We start from the raw sequence: 23831 nt of genomic DNA, 5'->3' as shown, positions 1-23831 counted from the left end.
ATTTAATTTCTTTGTAACTCACGAAGGACTCCTATTTTCGTGATTTGCGAAACTCTGGCTGCACAATTGTGAGCCAGAGCAGTTGAGACCGATGTTGGTAAGTAAGGATCTGCAGGTGCATGGGATACGCTGCTGTGGGAGTGTTTACAGCTGATTTAAATCGCTGCCAAATGCACCAATCAAAGCAACTCGGGTCATGTACCGGTAAATGTTGAACAAATGACAGTCTAGACAGATACATCTATTTCTACCAATCACTGCGACTTGTGCAGTGGAGCAATGTCACTGCTCTTGCCATGGTGTGACAACAATGTGAGCTGGTATCCAGAATGAGTTGGTGACTTAAATATGTCTGCAGAGCTCAGCGTCTGCCTTGCTCAAATTCGTCCTGTCACTTAAACATGTAAAGTACTGAACTGTGATGTGCCTGTGGTTATTTTATGAGTAAAATATTAAGCGGATCAGATCATGGCTGGATGGAGATTGGTACTTTTAAAGATTGCTGAAATACATTAAAGAGCCAGTCATTTTAACGGCTCTTTTACGGCTCCAACACTGGGGGGACGGTTAGCTCAACGGTCAGTGTGCTGCGCATTTATAAAAGTTGCAAGTTGATGCAAGTTATGGGTTTGATCCTTGAGTGAGGTGTTTGGTGATGGGTAGTTGAGGCCTCATGAAGCGCTACAGCACAGTGGGCAAACTGTTGATAGTGTGTCACTCTGTTACTCAGTCAGACACCTTGCTGGATCTTGCATTTTTACATTGCAGAAAACAAATACACAATATTGTTTGGCTATGTTTGTAATGTATGTTTTTGTATCATTTCTTTTTCAATCTAAATTTAAAATACATATGAAATATACAGTCAATAAATAATGTGACCAAATGCCAATGTGGAGATCAGAATGAAAGTGACGGGATTTTGAACTGTTTCTCATGTAGCTACTTGTCTTTGAGGCAGCGAATTCCAAAATTCTTTGTACATTTTTATGTTAAAAAAACAACAACAAAAAAAAAAACCCAAAAACGTTTTCTGGTGTGCCTAAAAATAAAAACAGTTGCTGTAACAGTGATTTGCCGTAACAACGTAAATGCTTCATAACGTGAAAATTTGTGTCACATTGTGAGCAGTCAGTTGTGAATGACGATCTGGCTGGAGCTCCAAAAAGGAAAGAAAAAAAGCCCATTTTGCTCCAACCCCTCCCCTCCACCCCCAACAACTATCAAATTCTTCTGAATTTGTGGACAACTGGCAGCAGGCCAGTGCAGCTTGAACTTTTGGGAAGTGAAATTTATTTGGTTGCAGGGTAAAGACGAGTGGGAGGGTTCGTGAAGCGAGGGGTGGGGGGGGTGCGGTTTTTCGGTGGGGTATAAAAAAGCAAAGTCCAAAAAGTTTGTTCAGAGTCTGCATCGGTGTCCCAGGGCTCCAGTGCAGAAAGCTTCAGTCCAGTCGGAACAACGCGCTGTGTGTGCTGCGCAAACATGGCACCTGTCCACACCTTGGCGGTTATACTGGCGTCTCTCTTTTTGCAAAGTGGTTCATCGGCTCATCTCAATGACACGTAAGTGGAGCCAATCTTGACCAGGGTGATCTCGAGAGTCATACCGTTGATCTCCGCACGATGTTTGTATGAACTCGGGACACAGGTCCTGCCTAATGAAGATTATCTTTCTATCGTTGTCCCTCAGCATTTTGACCCCGATGTATTTGCGTAATATGAGAGCGTGTGTTTGGCGTTGTCGCATCGACCGTTTGCATTGCAAAGTACTGCTTCAATCCAACGACGTCGTCATGTAATTTTCTTTTTGGGATCCGAGGCGATGGATGGTATTCTCTGCCCCCCACCAAGCGAAACCTCAAACATGGCCTTTATTTCTCATGCAGCGCGCAAGTATTTCAGTCTATGGTTAAAAGTAGTTGGAGAATGAAGAACTAATTTGTTTACTCACCAATATTGCTTCATTCACTTTTCATTGGTAGTTGGTGACTCAACTCTCATGTTTTGCACGTAAACACTTTTTTGCAGTGATTTACAACCTTAATTGAGCCACGGCACCAACTATACAAACACTTCACGCCCCCCCCCTCCTCAAAAAATGGCAGTAAAAGTATGACGACAAAAATAATAACAACCTTGTCTCAGTTTACTCACAAATTGATTCACACGGTGTTAAAGCTGAGTCTGTTTATAACACAAAGCTGACAGTCTCCTGATTGGAAGTATAAATTGCAACAGGACAATCTGCAAATATTTTTTTTTTTGGTGCCGAACCATGAAGACCAGCTGATATATTTGAAAAAGAATATGAACAGTAAGGCTTTGGCAAAATTGTTTACTGTTTCATACAGATGTTCTTTATCGAGAACAATCACAGCAGTGGGTTATTTTGATGTGAAAAAGTTTCTTACTTGGAAATATTGTTTTTTGTTTCACAAAAGCGAATGCGGAATATTGTTCACATAATGAGAAATAAGATGGCTGCTAACATGACAGTGCTGTGTTTATTATTTTACTTTATGTTAACTGTTTTGTTAAGCGCTTTGTTACAGCTGCAGTGTTTGTGAAAGCGCTATATAAATCAGGATGTATTGTATTGTATAATGGAAAAGAATTGAAATGTGCGCCAGTCACTATACATATGTGTGTGCGTGTGTGTGTGTGTGTGCGTGTGTGTGTGTGTGTGTGTGTGTGTGTGTGTGTGTGTGTGTGTGTGTGTGAATATAAGTGTGTATGTGTGTGAGTGTGTGTGTGTGTGTGTGTATGTGTGAATATAAATGTGTATATGTGTGAATGATGGGGGTGAAATCACTATTTTACTCGAATACAATCATGGTCCATCTCATCACTTTGGTTTTAATATCTAATCAAACCACTTTTGGTTCCATTCTTCAGCCTCGTTGAATATTCAATGACATTTTATACACCCCAAAGTCATAAGAGGAATAAAAATCAAATACTTTGGTGCCCTAAGATTTTTTTTTAACTCCTGGATATGAATAAAAACGTCAGTAGTGGATAAAAAAATGTCAAATGTTTTTGTTTTCAATTGTTAAATGGCACAATTGGAGTATTTTGTTGAGCTAATAACCTACAAATATAACAAATTTTAAATTTTATTAGCTGAAAGCCATTATTTGACTGCTTTTTACTGATGTTTTAAGTTTTTGCCATTGTATTGTTTCCTTTTTTTGTCCTTTTTTGAAGTTATATAAAATAATGTTTTGTCATCCACTGCTTGTTGCCTACAAAGCTGTTCTCGTAAAATATTTTGCGAATACAGTACTGTATATCTTCAGCCACTGTCAGTCTTTACATCATACAAAACCACGCTATGCCCATTGAGATGACGATACATCAGCCAATATGGTTATGTGTTCCTGTCAACAAAAATGGCTCGACCAAATCTGTTGGTGTGACCAACAAAAAAAAGTTGGCAGCACTCGTAATACCAGTGCAAAAGCTAGTGTAGAGCCCTCATGTATAATTTTTCACTTTTCAATATTTTGCTACATTTGCTGTCTCAAAAGAAATCCAGTCACATTACACTTGAGTTGTTTACTTGCTCAATGTTTGTGTTTTTCCGGTCCATGCAGCATCTTCGCCGTGACTGTAAGTTCCCGGGTTAGAGGAGGGTCACAGGAAACGTTGTGTGCCCTCATCCAGGGGCCCACGGAGCTCGTTTCATTGAGTATCACCCTGGACACGGACACTGGCAGCGCCGTCATCCTGGAGAAGGCAGCCAAACAGGACTTTTACCAGTGCCTGAACTTTCAGGTCCGTTTGTTGACTGTCTATCCATCTTTCCGTTCGTCCATCCATCATTATGTAGCAAATTATCTCACTGGTGCCATGACTCGAGCTATCGGCACGGCTCTTTAGCAAATAACTGCTCTGGACTGTCTCCCCACAGTGAGTTGTTATGTAACCAAACAAGCTTTGCGCCTTTTCAATGACCGCCCAAGTGACCCCAATCACTCAGTGATAATAGCTTTTGATTTCTCTCGGTTTCTCCCCCTCACCCTGAGTTAAACTCTAGCTGTGTCAGAATTGGTCTGGCATTTCTCGACCTGCAGCTCAACAAAGGCTGCGTTCTACTGCAGCCCAGCAATGTACCTGCATTCCTCTGGAAAAAAATTCCCTCCCCCGACCCTTAGTCCCTCAACACGCACACACATATGGACCAAAAAAGGGCCCTTAGAAATTTTGGAAGCAGTTGCTGCCCCTCGTTATGTAATAACAGCTCCACTTGCATTGTAAAAACAAGTGAAAGCGTATGCTTAAAAATATGGAGTGATTTCATCGTTGACCTTGTGGAGTGGTTTGTTGTTGCCTCTTGGTAATAGAATATTTGGACAAATTCCATCTCTTTCTCATTTGTCCCCTCCCTCAATTTACAATATATCTGTTGGCGTCTGCGTGTGTGTTTTTTGGCACTGTAGGTCCCGGCAGTGCGCACTAATACTGTGGCAACCATAAACGTCACTGTGAAAGGGGAGAGTGCCACCATGAACAAAAAGACCAAAATTCTCATTGTGCCCCCTGCTTTCATCCACATTATCCAGACTGATAAACCCATCTACAAACCTGGGCAGACCGGTAAGTATCGCCACAATCAAAACATTAACAGTTGAGAGACCATTTTGGGATGGAATAGTTTGTTGCAATACAACCAAATTTATCTTTGCACTTGTAAAACAATACATTTACAATAGTGAGTACTTCTGAGCCAGAAGAGCTGCTTGTGGCCTCGGTTCACTAATCCCACACCCCTCTTCAAGTCCATGCTGCTTCAACAAAATAACCGCACTCACAAATCAAAGCCAGCATTAACAGTCTAACCAGAGGTCCCCAACCCCCGGGCCGCGGACCGGTACCTGTCAGTGGGTCATTTGGTACTGGGCCGCAGAGAAAGAATACATAACTTAAATTACTTCCGTTTTATTCATTTTGGAATCTGAAAGATGTTTTATTTTGAAAAATTGCCGTATCCTCTGTTACATCCGTCTACAATATGTCACTTGAGGCAGGTGGAGGCGCGCTTCTCAGTCACGTGATAGGTTACCGCTAAAATGAAATCCAGCTACAGTCAAACCTCGGTTTTCGAACGTCTTGGTTCTCCAATTCGGTTTTCGACCAAAAATTTCGAGTTTTTTATGCCTCGGATGACGAACAAATTTCGGTTCTCGAACAAACTGAGCGCACTTGAATGCACAATTTGACTCCTCTCGCCTTCCTTATACGAGGAAGTGACGCTTCCTCGGGTAGACGAGGAAGTGACACTTCCTTGTGTTGCTTTCCATTGTGAGCAGACGTGTTCAGTAAACATTTTTATTTTAAAAAGAGCGTCGTTTCGGTTTTCGAACAGCCTTCTGGAACGGATTATGGACGAAAACCGAGGTTTGATTGTACTAGCAAAATGATTAAAAAACAAAGGTCTTTGGAAAGTTTCTTTGGGAAGGGGGAAAGGCCCAGCCAGGAGACAGAGGGGGAGCCTATGACTTTCAAGAAAAAGAAGGCGAAATTTAATACACAGTGTCAGGAGTCCTACTTAAAATGCGGAATGATCACAACGGGAGATTCCCATGCACCAAGCCCAGTCTACATAAAATGCGGCGATAATGAGTCATATTTTTCATGCACTTTGTATTTGCGGTCTATCGTACTTTGATGGCCCGTGTAAACATTACCATAGCGACCAGAGAGTGTTGCGGCCGGTCCCTGAAAATGTTGTCTGACATTAAACCGGTCCGTGAGGCAAAAAAGGTTGGGGACCCCTGCTGTAAACAAGCAGACGTAAGCCACAGCTGCGATGTTGGTGGTGTAAAGCGTCTTGGTGTTGGTCCGCATTGTCCAAACACTTCTATGATAATCCAGCCATCCATACACCCTGAACTGGTTGCCAGCCAATAGCAGAGCACACATACAGTAGATGAACAACCATTCACGTTCACACTCACACCTAAAGACAATTTAGTCAATTACATTAACCTGAAAAATATGTTTTTGTAATGTGGGAGGAAACCGGAATACCCGAAGAAAACCCACGCAGGCACGGGGATAACCTGTAAACGCCACACAGGAAGGCAGGAAGTCGGAATCGAACCCTGCACCTCTGTACTGTGAGGCCGATGCACTAACCAGTTGACCACTGGGCCGCCTTCTATAATAATAATAATAATAATAATAATACAGTCAAACCTCGGTTTTCGAACGTCTGTTCTCAACCAAATCGGTTTTCGACCAAAAATTTCGATTTTTTTATTTTTTATTTTTTATGCCTCGGATTACGATCGAAAACCGGTTCTCGACCAAACTGAGTGCACTTGAATGCGCCACTCGACTTCCTTACACGAGGAAGTGACACTTCCTTGGTAGACGAAGAAGTGACGCCTCCGATGTGAGCAGACGTGTTCAAAGATAAAAGAAAGCGCGTCCATTGTGAGCATATGTGTTCAAAGATTAAAAAAAAAAATAGCCTCCATTGTGCGTCCATTGTGAGCAGACATGTTCAATAAAGATAATAAAAAAAAAAAGCAGACGTGTTTGTGTCATTAGCAAACACTATTGTCTTAGTATATACATCCATAATAATCTGCCGACAAATCATCATGTGTTGTTCTGTTCCGCGACCCTGCTGCTCTTGGTATGAATCTATTACGGCTAGCGATGATTATGCTAGCTGAGGCTAGCCACATGAGACTAATTTATGCCCCGATATAAAGTCATGCGTGAGCTCATCACATTATTTCATAACAACATATGGTTTCTGCTGGGCTGTTTCAGTGATAAAAGCAATTTGGTCCAAAACAAAAAAATACACTGTTGGGCCATTTTCAGTGAATCTGACTTACTTCTTACCTTTCTTCCTGGTTGGGCCAGCGTCCAAAGGTGGGAATAGGCTTTTGACACTGCAGCCCACTGCCCACGGGCCATCCGGCCACCGTTAATGTCTAAAACTGTGTATAATCTATTTGTAATTATGACATTCACAGCAGGATAAATGAATGTTGTCAAATGTGCTTTTCCCTCCCTGTAATGTATACAATGCAGTGCTTGAATACTTGCCGTTTCTTTACAGTGCAGTTCCGAATTGTTTCCATGGATTCCAGTTTCATCCCTGTGGACCGGCTGGTAAGTTTTCAATTGATTTCTGTCGTTTGAGTGATTGTTAAAGTGGATGTAACGGTGAACTTTGTCTGGTGTGATTTCTGGTAAATGTTAAGAACAAGCCACTATTTTTGTTCAAGAGAGTGGGAGGTGAACGGAGGGCTGTTTGTTGGTTTTTGAAGCCGGCGTGGGTGTGATACGCTGTGTGGAGTAGTGTGATAAACATGCTGTCAGAGTTCATTTGCCTCATACTGCATTTGACCCAAACATCTGAATCAATACAGGCTCAAGGCCTTTTCCATTAGTGGGGAAACGATCTGCAGTGCATGTTGAAGATCTGCCAAAACGGATTGAGAGTACTGCACAGTTTTTTTTCTTTCCCTGTTTTACCACATGCTGAATTTGTCTGATTTGGTTTTCTTTTATTTGAATGAAAACCTGCCAGCTAACAGCGAGGGTGATGTTTTATTACAGTATTAACGGTAGCTCAGTCATCAATCTTGCAGGGCCCAAAGTTGAAATTAGAAATATTTAATGGAATGTTGTAAATTAAATAGTAATTTAAATTACTAAAAGCAATACTTTAAAACGAGTGATCTCAACACCCTTGCTCATCCAATTTAAACTCCATCTGAGTACAAATTATGCAGTACAGCACGCTCTGTAACATTCTCAGTCTTGATGCTTATCAGAGATAAAATATTGCCCTTTCTGTTTTGCCAGAAGATGAAAGGTCAAGTCTTGGGCATGGAAAGTAAACAATGCAGCACTCAAGTATACACCAGAAACTTGTCTGCACATTCCGATGTCACATCTACACTCTCCACAACCATTAAGGGAGAATGCTATCTCGTAATTATACTTTTGGACTGCATTCTCTGTTCCTTCTTTGACATTTTGGCTCAGTGATGGCATCATAGTCACACACAGTTTGTGAGGTGAAACAACAGAAAATGGGAACGGTGTGGTGTTTAAGATGTTTTGGCCGACAAAATAAAAACACAGTTCCAATTTTTTAGGCAATTGCCGTTTTGTTCATTTCCCAAAATAGTCAACGCGATGTTCATTAAACACAAGTTTTCTTCTGCAAAGAACTCTGAATCTATCATATTTCTGTTATTGCATTGATCTGTTCAAATAAATAATTCTGTGTCATAACAATTGGTGTTTTGACAAATAAAAATCACATCCATCAATTTATTTTTCAATCCCTGATTTGATATCACCTTAGCAACTCTTTCATCGACAATCCAGAAACACAAGCAGTTTTAAATACTGTACCTGCTTGCTTTGAGCAGCCGTCTTTTTTTTTTTTTTTTTTTTTAAATACAGTGCATTGTCCGATAAAAACTTGAGTTAAAATGGATGAACCCTTTCAGTCTCTGAATTATGCATATATTGAACAATACGGTGTCTTTCCTGAAATGTTCAGCGTTTTCATTGCCTTCCGAAATAACACCACAGCTAACCAATCAGAATAGGAACGGAGGGGTTTTCGTAAGCTAAAGTTGACATCCATTCATGTCTTGACATTTCATTGGCTGAGCGAACTGATTGACATAAAAACAAATATTGATGAGCGTAGATAACTACAGGAAAGTGGTGACGAAAGTTGGTGGAATGTCCACTCACAACCTGTAATGAACCCTTTCAGGGACAGCGGTTACTACAGTGGACAGCTTATCGTGTTATCACGAAACAGGATGCAGGAAAGGTTTCACGATAGTAGTGCTGTCAAGAGATTAAAAAAATGGTGATATTCATTCATTATGATCTGTAATTAATTGGGATAATTAATCTATATTTTAATCTCCTCTAAAAAGTCCTTCGAAAACCGCTATTTTCTTTTTAAATTGATTACATTATTGAGCATTGAGGCAGATCAAAAGATTCACATCACAAAAAAGTGGTATTATAAAGTATTTTATTGTTTTTATACAGACTTGAACAGATGCAGTCCAAGCCATTTGCTTTCTGCTGTATTTGAGACTAATCCCAAATCCTACCTGCAACCTTTAGTTTCGACCACCAGGGGGAATATAACTGTTTTGTTTTTGTACATCTCCAAACAATTACAAAATAAAAATAAAATAGAACATCAGGTCCTTAGAAAGTGCTTAGGTTAACGTATCAAAAACAATAAGAAAATTTTTCTGAGCAATACAAGTACTGAACATGAAACTTGCTTCAGATAATAAAGAAAACAGACCCTTAAAGTACAGTGCTGTAAGTTAGCACTTCAGAAATAACACTATTCACCATGACAAAATCAAGTGCTGAAATAAACATCAACCACTTCTAATAGGCTACAGAGGACACAACAGCTATGCTGACTTCATACCTCATGTTCTCCTCGAGTTTAGTTTGGCGAAAAGCTTTGCTATGGCTCCCTCGATCGCTCACACTTTTGGGGCTAACGTTCACCGTAGCTGCACTTGCGACTGGGTGTTTTGCATTGATGTAGGAGGCTAAACTTGAGCTGCTTCGGTGGTAAGCAAACTCCTTCTTACAAATTAGGCACAACACTCTACCTTTATCAATAGTGCCGTCAGGGTGTTTTTGGAATGTAAATTGTCCATTTATTGTGCCGAGAACTCTCACATGCTCCTCCATTTTCACCTCTCCTCTCCTCACTGCTGCTTACTTAGCCCGCCCAACTCCAATGGGAGCCAATCAGCTTTTGCTAAATAAGCCCAAAAATAATGACAGCCAATCAATGTCCGCTTCAGGCTGTGACTGACAGTTGTTTTCCCACACTCAACAACTCGAACACAGGAAGCCAACATATTAAAAAGAGATATTGGAAAAAGGCAACCCACCTACAGAAACAAGAAAGTTAGAGATTAAAACTTAAATTACCGCGAGTAAAAAAACACAATGCGCTAAATACGACTGTAATTAATTAATCGCAATTAATGCGATAATTTGACACCTCTAAACGATGGATGCACGTATGTGTGTATGTGATATTGTGATACTAGCACCTAATAAGTTTGACTTCTTTGTTCTTTTTCAGTACACAGTGGTGGACCTTCAGGTAAGAATCCCCGTTTTGAGCCACACTGACGCATGATGTTCTCTTGAGTGGCTGAGAGGAACAGTGAAAGTTTCTCATTTGAAACATAATATGGTGGGTGTGATGCTTCAAGAGAGACTTCAATGGAACATTGGTAGATGAATTTCAAAAAATTGTGCATGCATATGTTCATGCCCATACCCAGTCACTAGGGAGCAGTGCCCTCCCCTGGGGGTACACTGTTCCCCAGTGCCGGTCCCAAGCCCGGAAAAATGGGGAGGGTTGCGTCAGGAATGGCATCCGGCGTAAAACTTTTGCCAAAACGAACATGCGAGTTGATAAAACGATTTCCATACTGGATCGGTCGGGGCCCAGGATAAAAACGACTGCCAACAGTGCTGTTCACCTACAGGGTACTGTTGGAAATTGGACTACTGTTGGTCAAAGAAGAAGACAAAGAAGAGGAGGAAGATTGGTACAGAGAAAGAGGGAAAGGAGGAAGGTTAGAAGTATTGGTCTGAGGTTAGGAACTCTGAATGTAGGTACAATGACAGGGAAAGGCAGAGAACTAGCTGACATGATGGAGAGGAGGAGAGTAGATATTTTGTGTGTTCAGGAGACAAGGTGGAAGGGCAGCAAGGCTAGAAACATTGGAGGAGGCTACAAGCTGTTCTACCATGGTGTAGATGGGAAGAGGAATGGAGTAGGGGTGATTATAAAGGAAAAATATGCTAGACATGTAGTAGAAGTAAAACGAGAGTCAGACAGGTTGATGTGCGTGAAGGTAGAGATAGAAGGTGTGATGATGAATGTAGTCAGTGGGTATGCCCCACAGGTGGGCTGTGAGTTAGAAGAAAAGGAAAAGTTCTGGAATGAGATGGATAGAGTGACAGAGAGCATTCCCAGGGGAGAGAGAGTAGTGATTGGAGCAGACTTAAATGGTCATGTAGGGGAAGGTAACAGAGGCGATGAGGAAGTGATGGGCAAGTTTGGACTTAGAGATAGGAACTTGGAAGGACAGGCAGTGGTAGACTTTGCCAAAAGAATGGAAATGGCCGTGGTAAACACCTATTTCCAAAAGAGAGAAGAACACCTGATAACTTACAAGAGTGGAGGCAGGTCCACACAGATAGATTATATCCTATGTAGAAGAGGTAATCTGAGGGAGGTTAACGACTGTAAGGTGGTGCCAGGAGAGAGTGTAGCCAAACAGCATAGGATAGTAGTGTGCAAGCTGACAATGGAGGTGAGGAAAAGGAAGAGGGTGAAGACAGAGAAGAAAATAAAATGGTGGAAATTGAGGAAAGAAGACTGTTGTGAAGAATTTAGGAGTGAGGTAAGGGCAGTTCTGGGCAGCGTTGAGGAATTCCCAGATGATTGGGAGACTACTGCAGCAGTGATTAGGGAGACAGGAAAGAAGGTGCTCGGTGTGGCCACATGACAGAGAAAGGTGGACAAAGAGACTTGGTGGTGGAATGTTGAGGTTCAGGAAAGTGTACAGAGGAAGAAATTAGCGAAGAAGCGATGGGATAGTGAGAGAACAGAAGAGAACAGGCTGGAGTACAAGAAGATGACAAGGGAAGTGAAGAGAGAAGTGGCCAAGGCCAAACAAAAGGCATATGAGGAGTTATACGAGAGGTTAGACACAAAGGAAGGTGAAAAAGAATTGTACAGGTTGGCGAGACAGAGAAATCAGGCTGGGAAGGATGTACAGCAGGTGAGGTTGATTAAAGACAGAGAGGGAAATGTCATTACGAGTGAGGAAAGTGTGTTGAGGAGATGGAAAGAATACTTTGAGGAGTTGTTAAATGAGGAAAACAATAGGGAACGTAGGAATGAAGAGCCAGAGAGGATTAAGAAGAAGGTCGATCAGGTTAGAAAGGATGAAGTCAGGAAAGCATTAAAAAGGATGAAGAGTGGGAAGGCGGTTGGTCCAGATGACATACCAGTGGAGGTATGGAAGTGCTTAGGGGAGGTGTCGGTTGATTTTCTGACTAGGTTGTTTAATAGAATATTAGACACGAACAAGATTCCTGATGAGTGGAGGAAGAGTGTCCTGGTACCAATCTATAAGAAGGGCGATGTACAGAGTTGTAGCAACTACAGGGGGATAAAGTTGATGAGCCATACGATGAAGGTTTGGGAAAGAGTAGTTGAAGCCAGGTTGAGACAGGAAGTGGAGATTTGTGAACAGCAGTATGGTTTCATGCCGAGGAAGAGCACCACAGATGCAATATTTGCCCTGAGGATGCTGCTGGAAAAGTACAGGGAAGGTAGGAAGGAGCTGCACTGTGTATTTGTAGATTTAGAGAAGGCTTATGACAGGGTGCCAAGAGAGGAATTGTGGTTCTGTATGAGGAAGTCAGGGGTTGCAGAGAAGTACGTTAGGTTGGTTCAGGACATGTATGAGAATAGTACAACAGTGGTGAGGTGTGCAGTTGGACGGACAGAAGACTTCAAGGTGGAGGTAGGACTGCATCAAGGATCGGCCCTGAGCCCCTTCTTGTTTGCTATGGTGATGGATAGATTGACAGATGAGGTCAGACAGGAGTCGCCCTGGACCATGATGTTTGCAGATGACATTGTGATCTTTAGTGAGAGTAGACAGCTGCTACAAGAAAACCTAGAAAGATGGAGGTCTGCACTGGAGAGAAGAGGAATGAAGGTCAGTCGTAGTAAGACAGAGTACATGTGCATAAATGAAAGGGAGACCAGTGGAACGGTGAGTTTACAGGGAGCAGAGGTGTCGAAGATACAGGAATTTAAGTACCTAGGATCAACAGTTGAGAGCAGCGGAGATTGTGGAAGAGAAGTGAAGAATAGACCGCAGGCAGGATGGAACAGCTGGAGAAAAGTGTCAGGAGTGATTTGTGATAGAAGGGTGTCAGCTAAGGTAAAGGGAAAAGTTTACAGAACAGTTGTGAGACCGGCCATCTGTGTCACGCTTGACTCACGTCAAACTACACTTCTCGGTCACGTGACCGACGACGCTCAAAAACAAAATGCTGAAGCCCGCAAAATGAGTAAAAAAGCTGCTTGGAGATCGCAAATGACGGCGGCCTTAAAAGTTACGTTCGAAACAACTGGATCAAAGTTATGTCTGAATACTCTGAGATCGCCACAATAGCACTGTTGCTATTTCCGACATCCTACCTGTGTGAGGTGGGGAGTTTCTGCAGCAACAGCGACTAAAACAAAATTACAAAGTAGACTGGACATAAACCACACACTTGAGGTGTCATTGTCTCCTATTACCCCGAGATGGGACTGTCTGATTGCAGAAAATCAAGCTCTGGGCTGTGGTGAGTCGTCATTTTCATGCACTTTGAATTTGCGTTGTATCGTATTTTGAAGGCATTAAACATTACCAGAGCGATAAGAGTGTTGCGACCAGATTAGACGCTCCTTGTGTTTATTATTATATTTCGAAAACAAAACAGTTTTCATGCAGCTCATACCATATTATTTTGTTGTATTAATCCGCCACACCTTAAATGCCGGTCCCTGAAAATATTGTCTGACTTAAACCGGTCCGTGGGGCAAAAAAGGTTGGGGACCCCTGAGCTAAGGTAAAGGGAAAAGTTTACAGAACAGTTGTGAGACCGGCCATGATGTACGGTCTCGAGACACTAGCAATTGGCAGAAGACAGGAGGCAGAGTTAGAGGTGGCTGAGTTAAAGATGCTGAGATTCTCCTTAGGAGTGACAAGGATGGACAGGATCAGAAATGAGGTCATCAGAGGGACAACTCAGACAGGAAAGTTTGGAGAAAAAGTGAGAGAGGCCAGACTGAGATGGTTTGGACATGTACAGAGGAGGGACAGGGGATAAATTGGTAGGAAAATGTTAGAGATGGAGCTACCAGGTAGGAGACAGAGAGGAAGGCCAAAGAGGAGATTCATGGATGCCGTGAGGGAAGACATGCAGGTAGTTGGAGTCAGAGTAGAGGATGCAGAGAACAGGGAAAGATGGAAATTAATGACTCGCTGTGGCAACCCCTGAAAAGGGACAAGCCGAAAGGAAAAGAAGAAGAAGAAGTGCATGCATATGTTCATATAGTCTTGGCACAACACAGAGGGACAAGAATGGAAGCTTTTTTTTTTTCATTCGACAATGATCAAAGCTGGAATTCTCACTGATCACGAGCCACATGAAGTTAAAAGAATTGTGCTGTCCTTCAAGTTGTGATGGTGTGATGGTCACTTGCAACTCCACGATGACAGAGGGTCAGTCATCACACTTTTGTCTTTTGTCTGTGTCCATGTAGGACCCCAATTCCAATCGGATTGCTCAGTGGTTGGATAAATTTGTTTCGGCGGGAATCCTTGATCTTTCCCATCCCATGATTGAAGAGGCAACACAAGGAACCTACGTTATTACCGCCACCACGGACAAAGGAGAGAAAATCTCCCACAGCTTTGACATCAAGGAATATGGTCTGCTATAGTTGTGACGCAATGCTTGTGCTCGCTTAACCTTCCTTCTTGGTTCATGAGCATTTATTCTTGTTCATGATTTAGTTTTGCCCAAATTTGAGGTAACTGTTCACCTCCCGAGTGTGATTTCAATCTTGGACCAGCAGGTCACGCTTCAGGTTTGTGGGAAGTAAGTGTTTTAATCTGATTCCATTTGCTCATCCTCATTTTTTTGTAAGAAGAAAGAAAGCTAGAGAAAGATTTTTAAACTGAAGCAATTAAAATGTCTTGTAAATAGCCCTGAAACTCATGCTATTTCAATGTAATGCCCTTAATTTCTGAACAGCAATCACAATTACTGCGAGTTATGGAACTAATAATAAAGAAAATAACTTTTGCTTCTACGTGCAGATACACTTACGGAAAGCCAGTTGTTGGTTCAGTCAAGGTGGTGTTTTGTCGGAATGCTGTTCGCTTTTACTGGCATTTCCAATCGGAGACAAACATCTGCAAGACATATAAACTGACAGTGAGTAGCTGACCTCGAACTTCTGTTGTCTGTCCCTTTGTGTAAATCCATGAACTGCATTCGTCTAAAAAATTGTGACTCTCTTCCAGACCGATCACAGTGGCTGTGCTACAGAAACGGTGAGCATGGCAGATTTTGCCCTCAATAAGAATACTTATGCCGATAGTTTTGTGGTGGATGCTGAACTGGAAGAGCATGGCACAGGTAAGTTGGCGAAATATTTTACTTACCATCTCGTTACCTACATGACTTGATAACTGGTTCTAATTGATTATCCTATTTCCCATTTAGGCGTGATCCTGAAAGGGACAGGGCGGACACGCTTCAGTGCTGTTATCAGAACAGTCACTTTTGAAGATGTACCTGAAGCGTACAAGCCTGGCATCCCATTTGAGGGAAAGGTACTCACTCTTTTTGAACTGTAAAAGCCAACAGGAAACCAAGTCCAACCAATAAGCCAAAGGACAAATTGCACTTTAAAGCAGTGAAGCAATTAAGGTCAAATCCAGAGATGTGAGAGATGACGATGTTTTTCATTAATACACCACTGTGATAGATTTGAATGACCGTAACTGTGAGGTGGTTAAAAAGCTCCTCGGTGGCAAAGTCCCGGTTTGATGAGATATGCCCGGAGTTCCTCAAGGCTCTGGTTGTTGTGGGGCTGACCTGGTTGACACACCTCTGCAACATTGCGTGGATTGGTAGCCCGGGGTGGTGGTCCCTCTTTTTATGAAGGGGGACCGGAGGGTGTATTCCGACGACAGAGGGATCACACTCCCCAGCCTCCCTGGTAAGGTGTATCCAACAATGCTGCAGAGGTGGGTCCATTGGGAAGTTGAGCCTCAGATTTAGCAGGAGCCGTGTGGTTTTCGTCCCGGCCGTGAAACATTGGAGCAGCTCTAGACCCTTCACAGGGTCCTTGAGGGTGCATGGGAACTCGCCCAACCAGTCTACATGGGCTTTGTGGACTTGGAGAAGGCGTTTGACCTTGTCCATCAAGGAGTCTGTGGCGGGTGCACCAGGGGTATGGGGTACCGAACCCCCTGTTCCGTCACTATACCACCGATGTCAGAGTTTGTTTCACACTAACGGCAGTAAATCGGATTAGTTTCCAAATGAGGGTTTAACTCCGCCAAGGCTGCCCTTTGCCAAGATTCTGTTTATAATCTTATATGGACAGAATTTCTAGGCGCAGTCGAGTTACTGAGGGGCTCTGCTTTGGTGGCGTCAGTGTTTCACATCTGCTTTTTGCAGATAATTTGGGTGCTGTGGGCTTCTTTGAGCCAGGATTTCCAGCTCTCACTGGAGTAGTTCGTAGCAGAGTTTGAAGAGGTTGGGATGAAAACATCAGCATCTCCAAGTCTGAAACGGTCGCACAAGGGTGCAATGTTTTCTCCAGGTCAGGGATGAGATCTTACCCCAAGTGGAGGAGTTTAAATATCTTGAGGTCTTGTTCACAAGGGGGCAGGAGGGAACGAAAGATTGACAGGTGGCTCGGTGCAGCGTCTGCTGTGATGCGGACTTTGTATCGGTCTGTCGTGGTGAAAAAAGAGCTGATCCAAAAGGCGAAGCTCTCTATTTTCTGGTCGATCTACGTTCCAACCCTCACCTTTGGTCACGAGCTATGGGTTGTGACCGAAAGAACGAGATGTGGCGAGCATGAGTACGTCTGTGGCAGCAGAAAAGGCTTTGCAGTCCCTGATGGCATGCCACCGCCTGCTTTTCAGTAGCCAGGATGGTGTCCAAGAAACCAAAGCGCTAACCAGACCCTACCGTACTTGACCACACCCCTAATATTACATTGTTGACGTGCATTATGTGGACATGTTTCATTTGCCTGGCCATTTAAGGGACTATTTTCAGGTTTGTCCATCCGAAATCTTAAATGGCTAAACATTTGTCCTAATTGTTGTTTGCAGATCAAAATGACGGGTCCGGACAAAAAACCCGTCGCCAATGAACCTGTGTACTTATTTGCCCCGGACTCAGTGAACTTCACACTCACCACAAACACAAAAGGCGTCGCCTCGTTTTCATTGGACACCAGCAACTGGAAGGACCATGTGAGCCTTAAGGTTTGTACCCGTGACGCAAAAAGGGGGGAAATCCACCATATGCCCGGCGTAAGAGGTGCTGCTCCGAAGGGGCGCCAAAAACTTTGGGAGGAAACATTTTTGGGGAGTTGGTATTTGATAACAGAGGCACATCACTGATTCGACACCCCTCCGCTCTGCGACTGCCACTTCCTTTCCTCTCATCCTCATAAAAGAGAGAGGCAGGAGAACAGTTTTGCAGGTATGAAAAGCAGGTTTTCGCAGTAGTTAAGCATTGTTGTTAAATTCTGTCAGTGTATCAAGAGGAGATTTGTTAATATTCTGGTTAGCTGAAAGCTACTAGTAAAATGACAAGTTTCTGTTGTCTTGCAACTGTGTACCGAACAGTATTTTTTATGTAAGAAATCATTAGAAGAACATTAAGCAGATGTTGAATCATAAAATTAATAATTTTAGAACTTGGGAACAGTGGCTTTCTTGTTTGTCGGCCGCCAGAAGAAAACTTCTCTTCATTTTTAATATTCATGCACTGGCTAGGGATGTAACGACTCTGGAAAACTGATTTAAACTGTTTAAAATATGCATCGCATGTGCTGCATTCAGATGATGATGGTAGAAAAACCGCCCTACCGCTGAGGGCAGTGAGATTACTGTTAACTGCAGTGGCAGATGACAGAAAACAAATTTGTTGTGGAACCGTTGCAACTGGCGTGATATCGTCACTGGATGTGTCCGTGCTTCGTGCCTGTTGAAAGCCAACACATTTGATTTGAAAGTTCTGCAGAGACAAAAATACCCATAAATGCTTCCTCATACCATTTGAGATTGCATACCATTTTAAGTTGTTGTTTAAAATGATCACCTGCTATAATATGTAATGTTTAATATGTTTTAAAAAGGTTGATAATAAAAGTCTTAAATTCCCTGAAAATAAGATTTATTCATGAAAAATAAAAAAGGGTTGGCTTTGAGAATGTAGGAGAGTTTCACTCAAATTTTTTATTCTTCTGCTGTGTCACTGAGACACACACACACACACACACACACACACGCGTCTCACAAGTCCTCGCGATATCACATGACATCATGCAGGACGTCAACGATTTTGAGATATAATTACAACTCATTGGTGTTTTCATATGACAACATTAGATGAAGCACAAAATGTGAACCATGGGAATGACATTACTGTCCTCTGACATCCCTGTTTCGTTCAAAAATACATTTGGAGGTATAAATGGCAGAAACTTTGCAACTGAAATATATTTTGTAACTACACAGCAGAGAGTGGCCCGGTGGTCCAGTGATTAGCGCGTCGACCTCACAATGCAGAGGTGCAGGGTTCAAATCCGGCTCAGCCTCCATGTGTGGAGTTTGCATGTTCTCTGGGTCCTCCGGTTTCCTCCCACATTCCAAAAACATGCATGGCAGGTTAATGGAACACTCCAAATTGTCCCAAGGGGTGAGTGTGAGCGCGGATGGTTGTTCGTCTGTGTGTGTACCCTATGATTGGCTGGCAACCAGTTCCGGGTATCCCTCGCCTACTGCCCGAAGACACCTGGGATAGGGTCCAGCACCCCCTGTGACCCTTGTGAGGATAAAGCAGATTGGAAAATGGGTGGATGGATGGAACTATAGAGCAGAAAGAGCAGTTGCTCTGATTCTTTTTCCTGGCATCGTGCACTGATCACTTGTTGCTAGGCAGGAACACACAATCAAATTGCCACAAAGTCCAATAAAAATGAGGCAGATGGAACATGAAAAGAAGAAAGAAATATAACATAAGGAAAAAAAGATGCTGACGTATACAAAATTAAATTGCTATTGGATAACTGCAGTGTTTTCAATGGAAGGATATATTAGGAAGAAACAAGTTATCAGAAGCGATCAAAGTTGATTCGGCTGACCCGAAATTTGCCGGTGGCTTAGAATCTCACCATTGTCTTGTTTTTGTGTTAATAGGCCAAGTCCAAACTGGTCGATGATGATGAGCCGTATTTACCAGATATACAGAGACCCGAGTACAGGGCAGCCTACCATGGCGTATCAGCATTCTACTCAAAGAGTAGTAGTTTTCTGAAGCTCATGCAGGTCAGCGGTAAGATCCCCTGTGACAAAGATGCCACGGTACGAGCTCAGTACGTCATTCAGGGACAGGAGCTCAAGAAGAGACAGGAGAGCTTAGACTTTTTCTACTTGGTGAGTTCAGTCGTTCTCAGTATTGACAACTTCAGTCTGTACTAGAAATTGGATTACTGTGTAAAAAGCAAACTGAATACACACAAGTTTCAAATGTCTGTGTGGGTAAAGTCACACTTTGATTTTATGTGGACTTAGGTGATGTCTAAAGGAGCAATTGTGCAGCATGGTCGTCTTCCAGTGGCTGTTACAGTGGGCACAGGTAATCTAATTTGAATTCATTTAATTGTTCTTGCATCAGTTGTCACGAGCTCGGCTGGTTTCCTTCCACATTCAAAAGACTTGTGGTAGTTTCATCTATAGGGGTGTTTACACGGCACACATTTGCATCGGTGCTGCACCGACGTATTTTGTTGCGATATATCTTACACCGGTGCAAATTTTGTGGAGCGCTCACACGTAAAATGCTGCTGACTAAAGAGTGTCATGTTCCGTAATTGACAGCAGGGGGCAGGCGTTTCGATTCTGCTGCCTACACACCTGCTGCCTATTTGTCAATGATTACACCTGCTATATCTAGGCGCTCCGGCTGTTGACTCCTTGCCGGAGTATTCCATGCCGAGCCACTGCTGTTGCCCATCTATTTGAAAGCGCTATGGGTGTACTATTGCTAATTGATACATTTTTCGATGTCTCCTTGTGTATACTCTTAGTGCGTGCGTATTTCTAGTTTTTACCGAATCTTTCTCCTTGCCGTTTTTTGCAAGCGCTTTCTGTTGTCGTGTTTATAGTATTTCCTGGTTCTTGTTGTTTACCAGCGTTTTCTGTTTTTCTATGAGACGGAGTTTTTGTTTGTAAGAAATATTATTTTGTGACGAAGTCCTTGTCAGTGTCTGCTATTTCGGGGATCCACTTATTCTCGTTTTTCTGTTGCGTACGAAGCGGTTCCTTTCCCGCTTTGTGCGCAACGTGACAGAATACTCCGGCCACCATGGATCCCGCAGACATTGAAAAGGTTTTGTCCGCTCTGTCCCTTCTAGAGCAATTTATGAGTCAGCAGGGCCAAGCCGTTACGGAGCTTCGCGGCGCGGTTTCCATGCTGGCTCACAGGTTCGATGATTTCGAGCCTCGTTTAATGAACCGATGCTTCCACACCCTCCACGTTATGGTGGTGAGCATGGTCAGTGCGGGCACTTCCTCCACCAGTGCTCGCTCGTTTTCGACCAGCAACCTTCCGTTTGTTAATGATGACGTGAAGGTTGCATATATCATGAGCCTCTTGACTGGTCAGGCGGCGTCATGGGCAATTGCGGTGAGCGAAGCACAACCGAGCCTCCGGTCTTCCTTCCCCGGCTTTGTGGCCGCGTTTCGTCGGGTGTTCCACCATCCTGTGCGGGGAAGAGAGGCTGAAGGCCGGCTACTTGAGCTCTGCCAAGGAAGACAATCCATGGCGGACTATTCAATTGAGTTTCGGATTTTGGCCGCCCAGAGTGGATACGACGACCGGGCACTGTGTGGTTTGTTTCGTCGCGGATTGAACACCTTACTCAAGGATGAACTGGCTACCCGCGACAACAGTACCAACCTGGAGGAGTTAATTGATCTCTCTCTACTCCTGGACAACCGCCTGAGAGAGAGGAGCCGGGAGCGCGCAGGTGGTTGGTTTCCTTTCCGGCATACGGCGAACCGAGGGGCATTCCGCGAGACTACTCGGACAGCTGGGTCCGGAGACCACCCCCGAGCCCGGAATGCTGCCACCGGGGAGGAGCCGATGCAGCTGGGTGGCGGAAGTTCCAGACCGGAGGAGAGACGGCGCCGGTTCGATGATCAGGCTTGTTCCAACTGCGGCCTACAGGGATATCGGGCCGCTTCCTGCCCATCGGAACCTCAACCACCTGCGCCCTTCGAGTACTGTGAGTCACGACCCCGCGCTGAATCTCGCGAGCCTCGGAGAGTCGACTCACGGCCAGGGCACCCCAAGAGACTTGAACTTGAGGGAGAAATCTATGGGGCGTCTCGGGCGCGGCGGATCAGGGCTCTGATAGACTCGGGGTCCGATGATTGTTTTATCGATACCGACCTTGCCTCAGAGATAGGCTGTGTTATCGAGGAGCTAGCCGAAAAGAAGCGTGTTCATGATCTCGATGGACGCCTTCTGGCGGTAGTGACACAAATCACAGAGCCATTGAAGCTCAAGGTATCTGGGAATCACGTCGAACACAGACGGTTTTATTTGATGCATTCCCGAGCCGTTCCGGTTATTCTCAGCTTACCCTGCCTCAAGACACACAACCCCATTATTTCATGGAAGCGCCCGGCAATTGAGATTTGGAGCCCGTTTTGTTACGAGCATTGTTTGCGATCAGCCGTAGGGGGGCGCGAGCGTGTCTCTACCGATTCCCCTGAAGTCATCTGCCTTGACGGAGTGCCCAATTGCTATCACGATTTGCAACAGGTTTTCAGCAAGGATCGCGCCCGGTCTTTGCCCCCGCACCGACCGTACGACTGCGCCATAGACCTGCAGGTGGGCGCCCCGCTGCCGAGCTCTCGGCTATATCAGGTGTCTCGTCCAGAACAAGAGGCATTACGGGAGTATATTAATAGCTCGCTCGCCGCAGGTCTTATCAGACCATCGCGATCACCGTTAGGTGCGGGGTTCTTCTTCGTTGAAAAGAAGGACAAGTCGTTGCGACCGTGTGTGGACTATCGTGGGCTCAATAACATTACCATCAAAAATAAGTACCCACTGCCGTTGTTAGACTCCGCCTTCGCTCCTTTACAATCGGCCACCATTTTTTCTAAATTAGACTTACGTAGTGCGTACCATCTGGTTCGCGTGCGGGATAGGAGATGAATGGAAGACAGCTTTTAAGACTCCATTAGGCCACTTTGAGTTTCTAGTCATGCCTTTCGGGTTGACTAATGCCCCAGCTGTGTTCCAAAGTCTGGTCAACGACGTGTTGAGAGACATACTGAATGTATTTTGTTTTGTTTATCTTGATGATATTTTGATTTTCTCCCGGTCATTACAGGAGCACAAACAGCACGTCAGGCTCGTTTTACAGCGGTTATTAGAGAATAGGCTTTTCGTCAAGGCAGAAAAATGTGAGTTTCATGTACAAACCATCTCTTTCCTGGGGTTTATCATCGAGCAGGGTAAGCTGAGAGCCGACCCCATTAAAACTAAGGCGGTGGTGGATTGGCCAACACCTACTAGCCCTAAGGACCTACGTTTCTTGGGGTTTGCAAATTTTTATAGGAGATTTATTCGCAACTATAGCCAAAAGGCTCTTCCGTTAACCCGGTTGACGTCTATTAAGATCCCATTCAAATGGGACTCGGAGGCGGACTCAGCATTCGCAAACTTGAAAAGAGCATTCACGAACCCACCTGTGCTGCAACATCCTAATCCTGACCACCCTTTTATTGTAGAGGTGGACGCCTCGGATTCAGGAGTGGGGGCAGTTTTGTCCCAGCGTTCTCCGGTCGACCAGAAGTTGCACCCCTGCGCCTTTTTCTCTCGTCGACTCAGTGCCGCCGAGTCGAACTACGACGTGGGAAACCGAGAACTGCTGGCTGTAGTTGCAGCCCTACAAGAATGACGACACTGGCTCGAGGGGACTAAGGAGCCATTAACTGTTTACACGGACCATAAGAACCTGGAGTACATTCGCTCAGCAAAGAGACTGAATTCACGACAGGCCCGGTGGGCACTTCTGTTGACTCGGTTTAATTTCACCCTCACATATTGTCCCGGATCCAAAAATACCAAGCCTGACGCCCTCTCCCGTCTCCACGAACCCGCGGAAAGGGACCGGACACCAGAAACCATTCTTCCGGACCATTGCATCCTGGGGGCGTTGAGGTGGGAGATCGAGCGAAGGATTCAGGAGGCTCAGGATGGGGTCCAAGTCCCGGCTGAATGTCCCGCAGGGAGGCTGTTTGTGCCCCCACCGCTGCGTTCGGAGGTGTTGCAGTGGGGGCATGGGTCCAAGGTGGCTTGCCATCCCGGGTTGAACGCTTGCCATCCCGGGGTGAACCGGACTCTGCACCTCATCTCCCAGCGGTTCTGGTGGCCGGAGCTTCGGAAGGATGTCGTGGATTATGTGAACGCCTGCTCCGCCTGCGCCTGCGGCAAGGCCTCGCATCGGCCTCCGGCGGGGTTGCTCCGACCACTACCCATTCCTCCTCGACCCTGGTGCCACATCTCCCTGGACTTTGTCACGGGTCTTCCTCCATCCCGTGGGCGGTCCGTTATTCTTACAATTGTGGACCGGTTCTCTAAATCAGCCCACTTCATTCCACTGTCCAAGTTGCCGTCGGCGTTGGAGACTGCCAACCTCCTCGTCAAGCATGTTTTCCGTCTCCATGGCATTCCTCTGGACATTGTATCCGACTGGGGGCCCCAGTTCGTGTCCACAGTGTGGAAGCAGTTCTGCCGGTGCCTGGGGGCCACGGCGAGTTTGACGTCGGGATACCACCCGCGGTCCAATGAGCAGGCGGAGCGCGCTAACCAGGATCTGGGAGCGGCCCTTCGTTGTGTGTGTCTCCACCGTCCCTTGTCCTGGGC

General features: G+C 44.6%; 1 protein-coding gene across 1 annotated transcript in view; it reads left to right on the top strand.

Moving 5' to 3' along the window:
• Positions 1 to 1377: 1377 nt before the first annotated feature.
• LOC109510783 (alpha-2-macroglobulin-like protein 1) overlaps positions 1378 to 23831 on the top strand; it is a 61473-nt gene continuing 39019 nt past the window's right edge. The window contains exons 1-13 of the mRNA XM_019861359.1: positions 1378 to 1562; positions 3596 to 3776; positions 4442 to 4598; positions 7081 to 7133; positions 10126 to 10146; positions 14392 to 14560; positions 14645 to 14729; positions 14951 to 15068; positions 15158 to 15272; positions 15360 to 15469; positions 16988 to 17143; positions 19085 to 19321; positions 19460 to 19523. Coding sequence (XP_019716918.1) covers positions 1483 to 1562; positions 3596 to 3776; positions 4442 to 4598; positions 7081 to 7133; positions 10126 to 10146; positions 14392 to 14560; positions 14645 to 14729; positions 14951 to 15068; positions 15158 to 15272; positions 15360 to 15469; positions 16988 to 17143; positions 19085 to 19321; positions 19460 to 19523 — 1546 coding nt within the window. The 5' untranslated portion in view covers positions 1378 to 1482. The remainder of the gene's footprint in view (positions 1563 to 3595; positions 3777 to 4441; positions 4599 to 7080; positions 7134 to 10125; positions 10147 to 14391; positions 14561 to 14644; positions 14730 to 14950; positions 15069 to 15157; positions 15273 to 15359; positions 15470 to 16987; positions 17144 to 19084; positions 19322 to 19459; positions 19524 to 23831) is intronic.

Source organism: Hippocampus comes, unplaced genomic scaffold, assembly GCF_001891065.2.
Source record: "Hippocampus comes isolate QL1 unplaced genomic scaffold, H_comes_QL1_v1.1 scaffold122, whole genome shotgun sequence".
In the NCBI taxonomy this organism is placed as follows: domain Eukaryota; kingdom Metazoa; phylum Chordata; class Actinopteri; order Syngnathiformes; family Syngnathidae; genus Hippocampus; species Hippocampus comes.
This window is presented reverse-complemented; position numbering and strand designations above follow the sequence as displayed.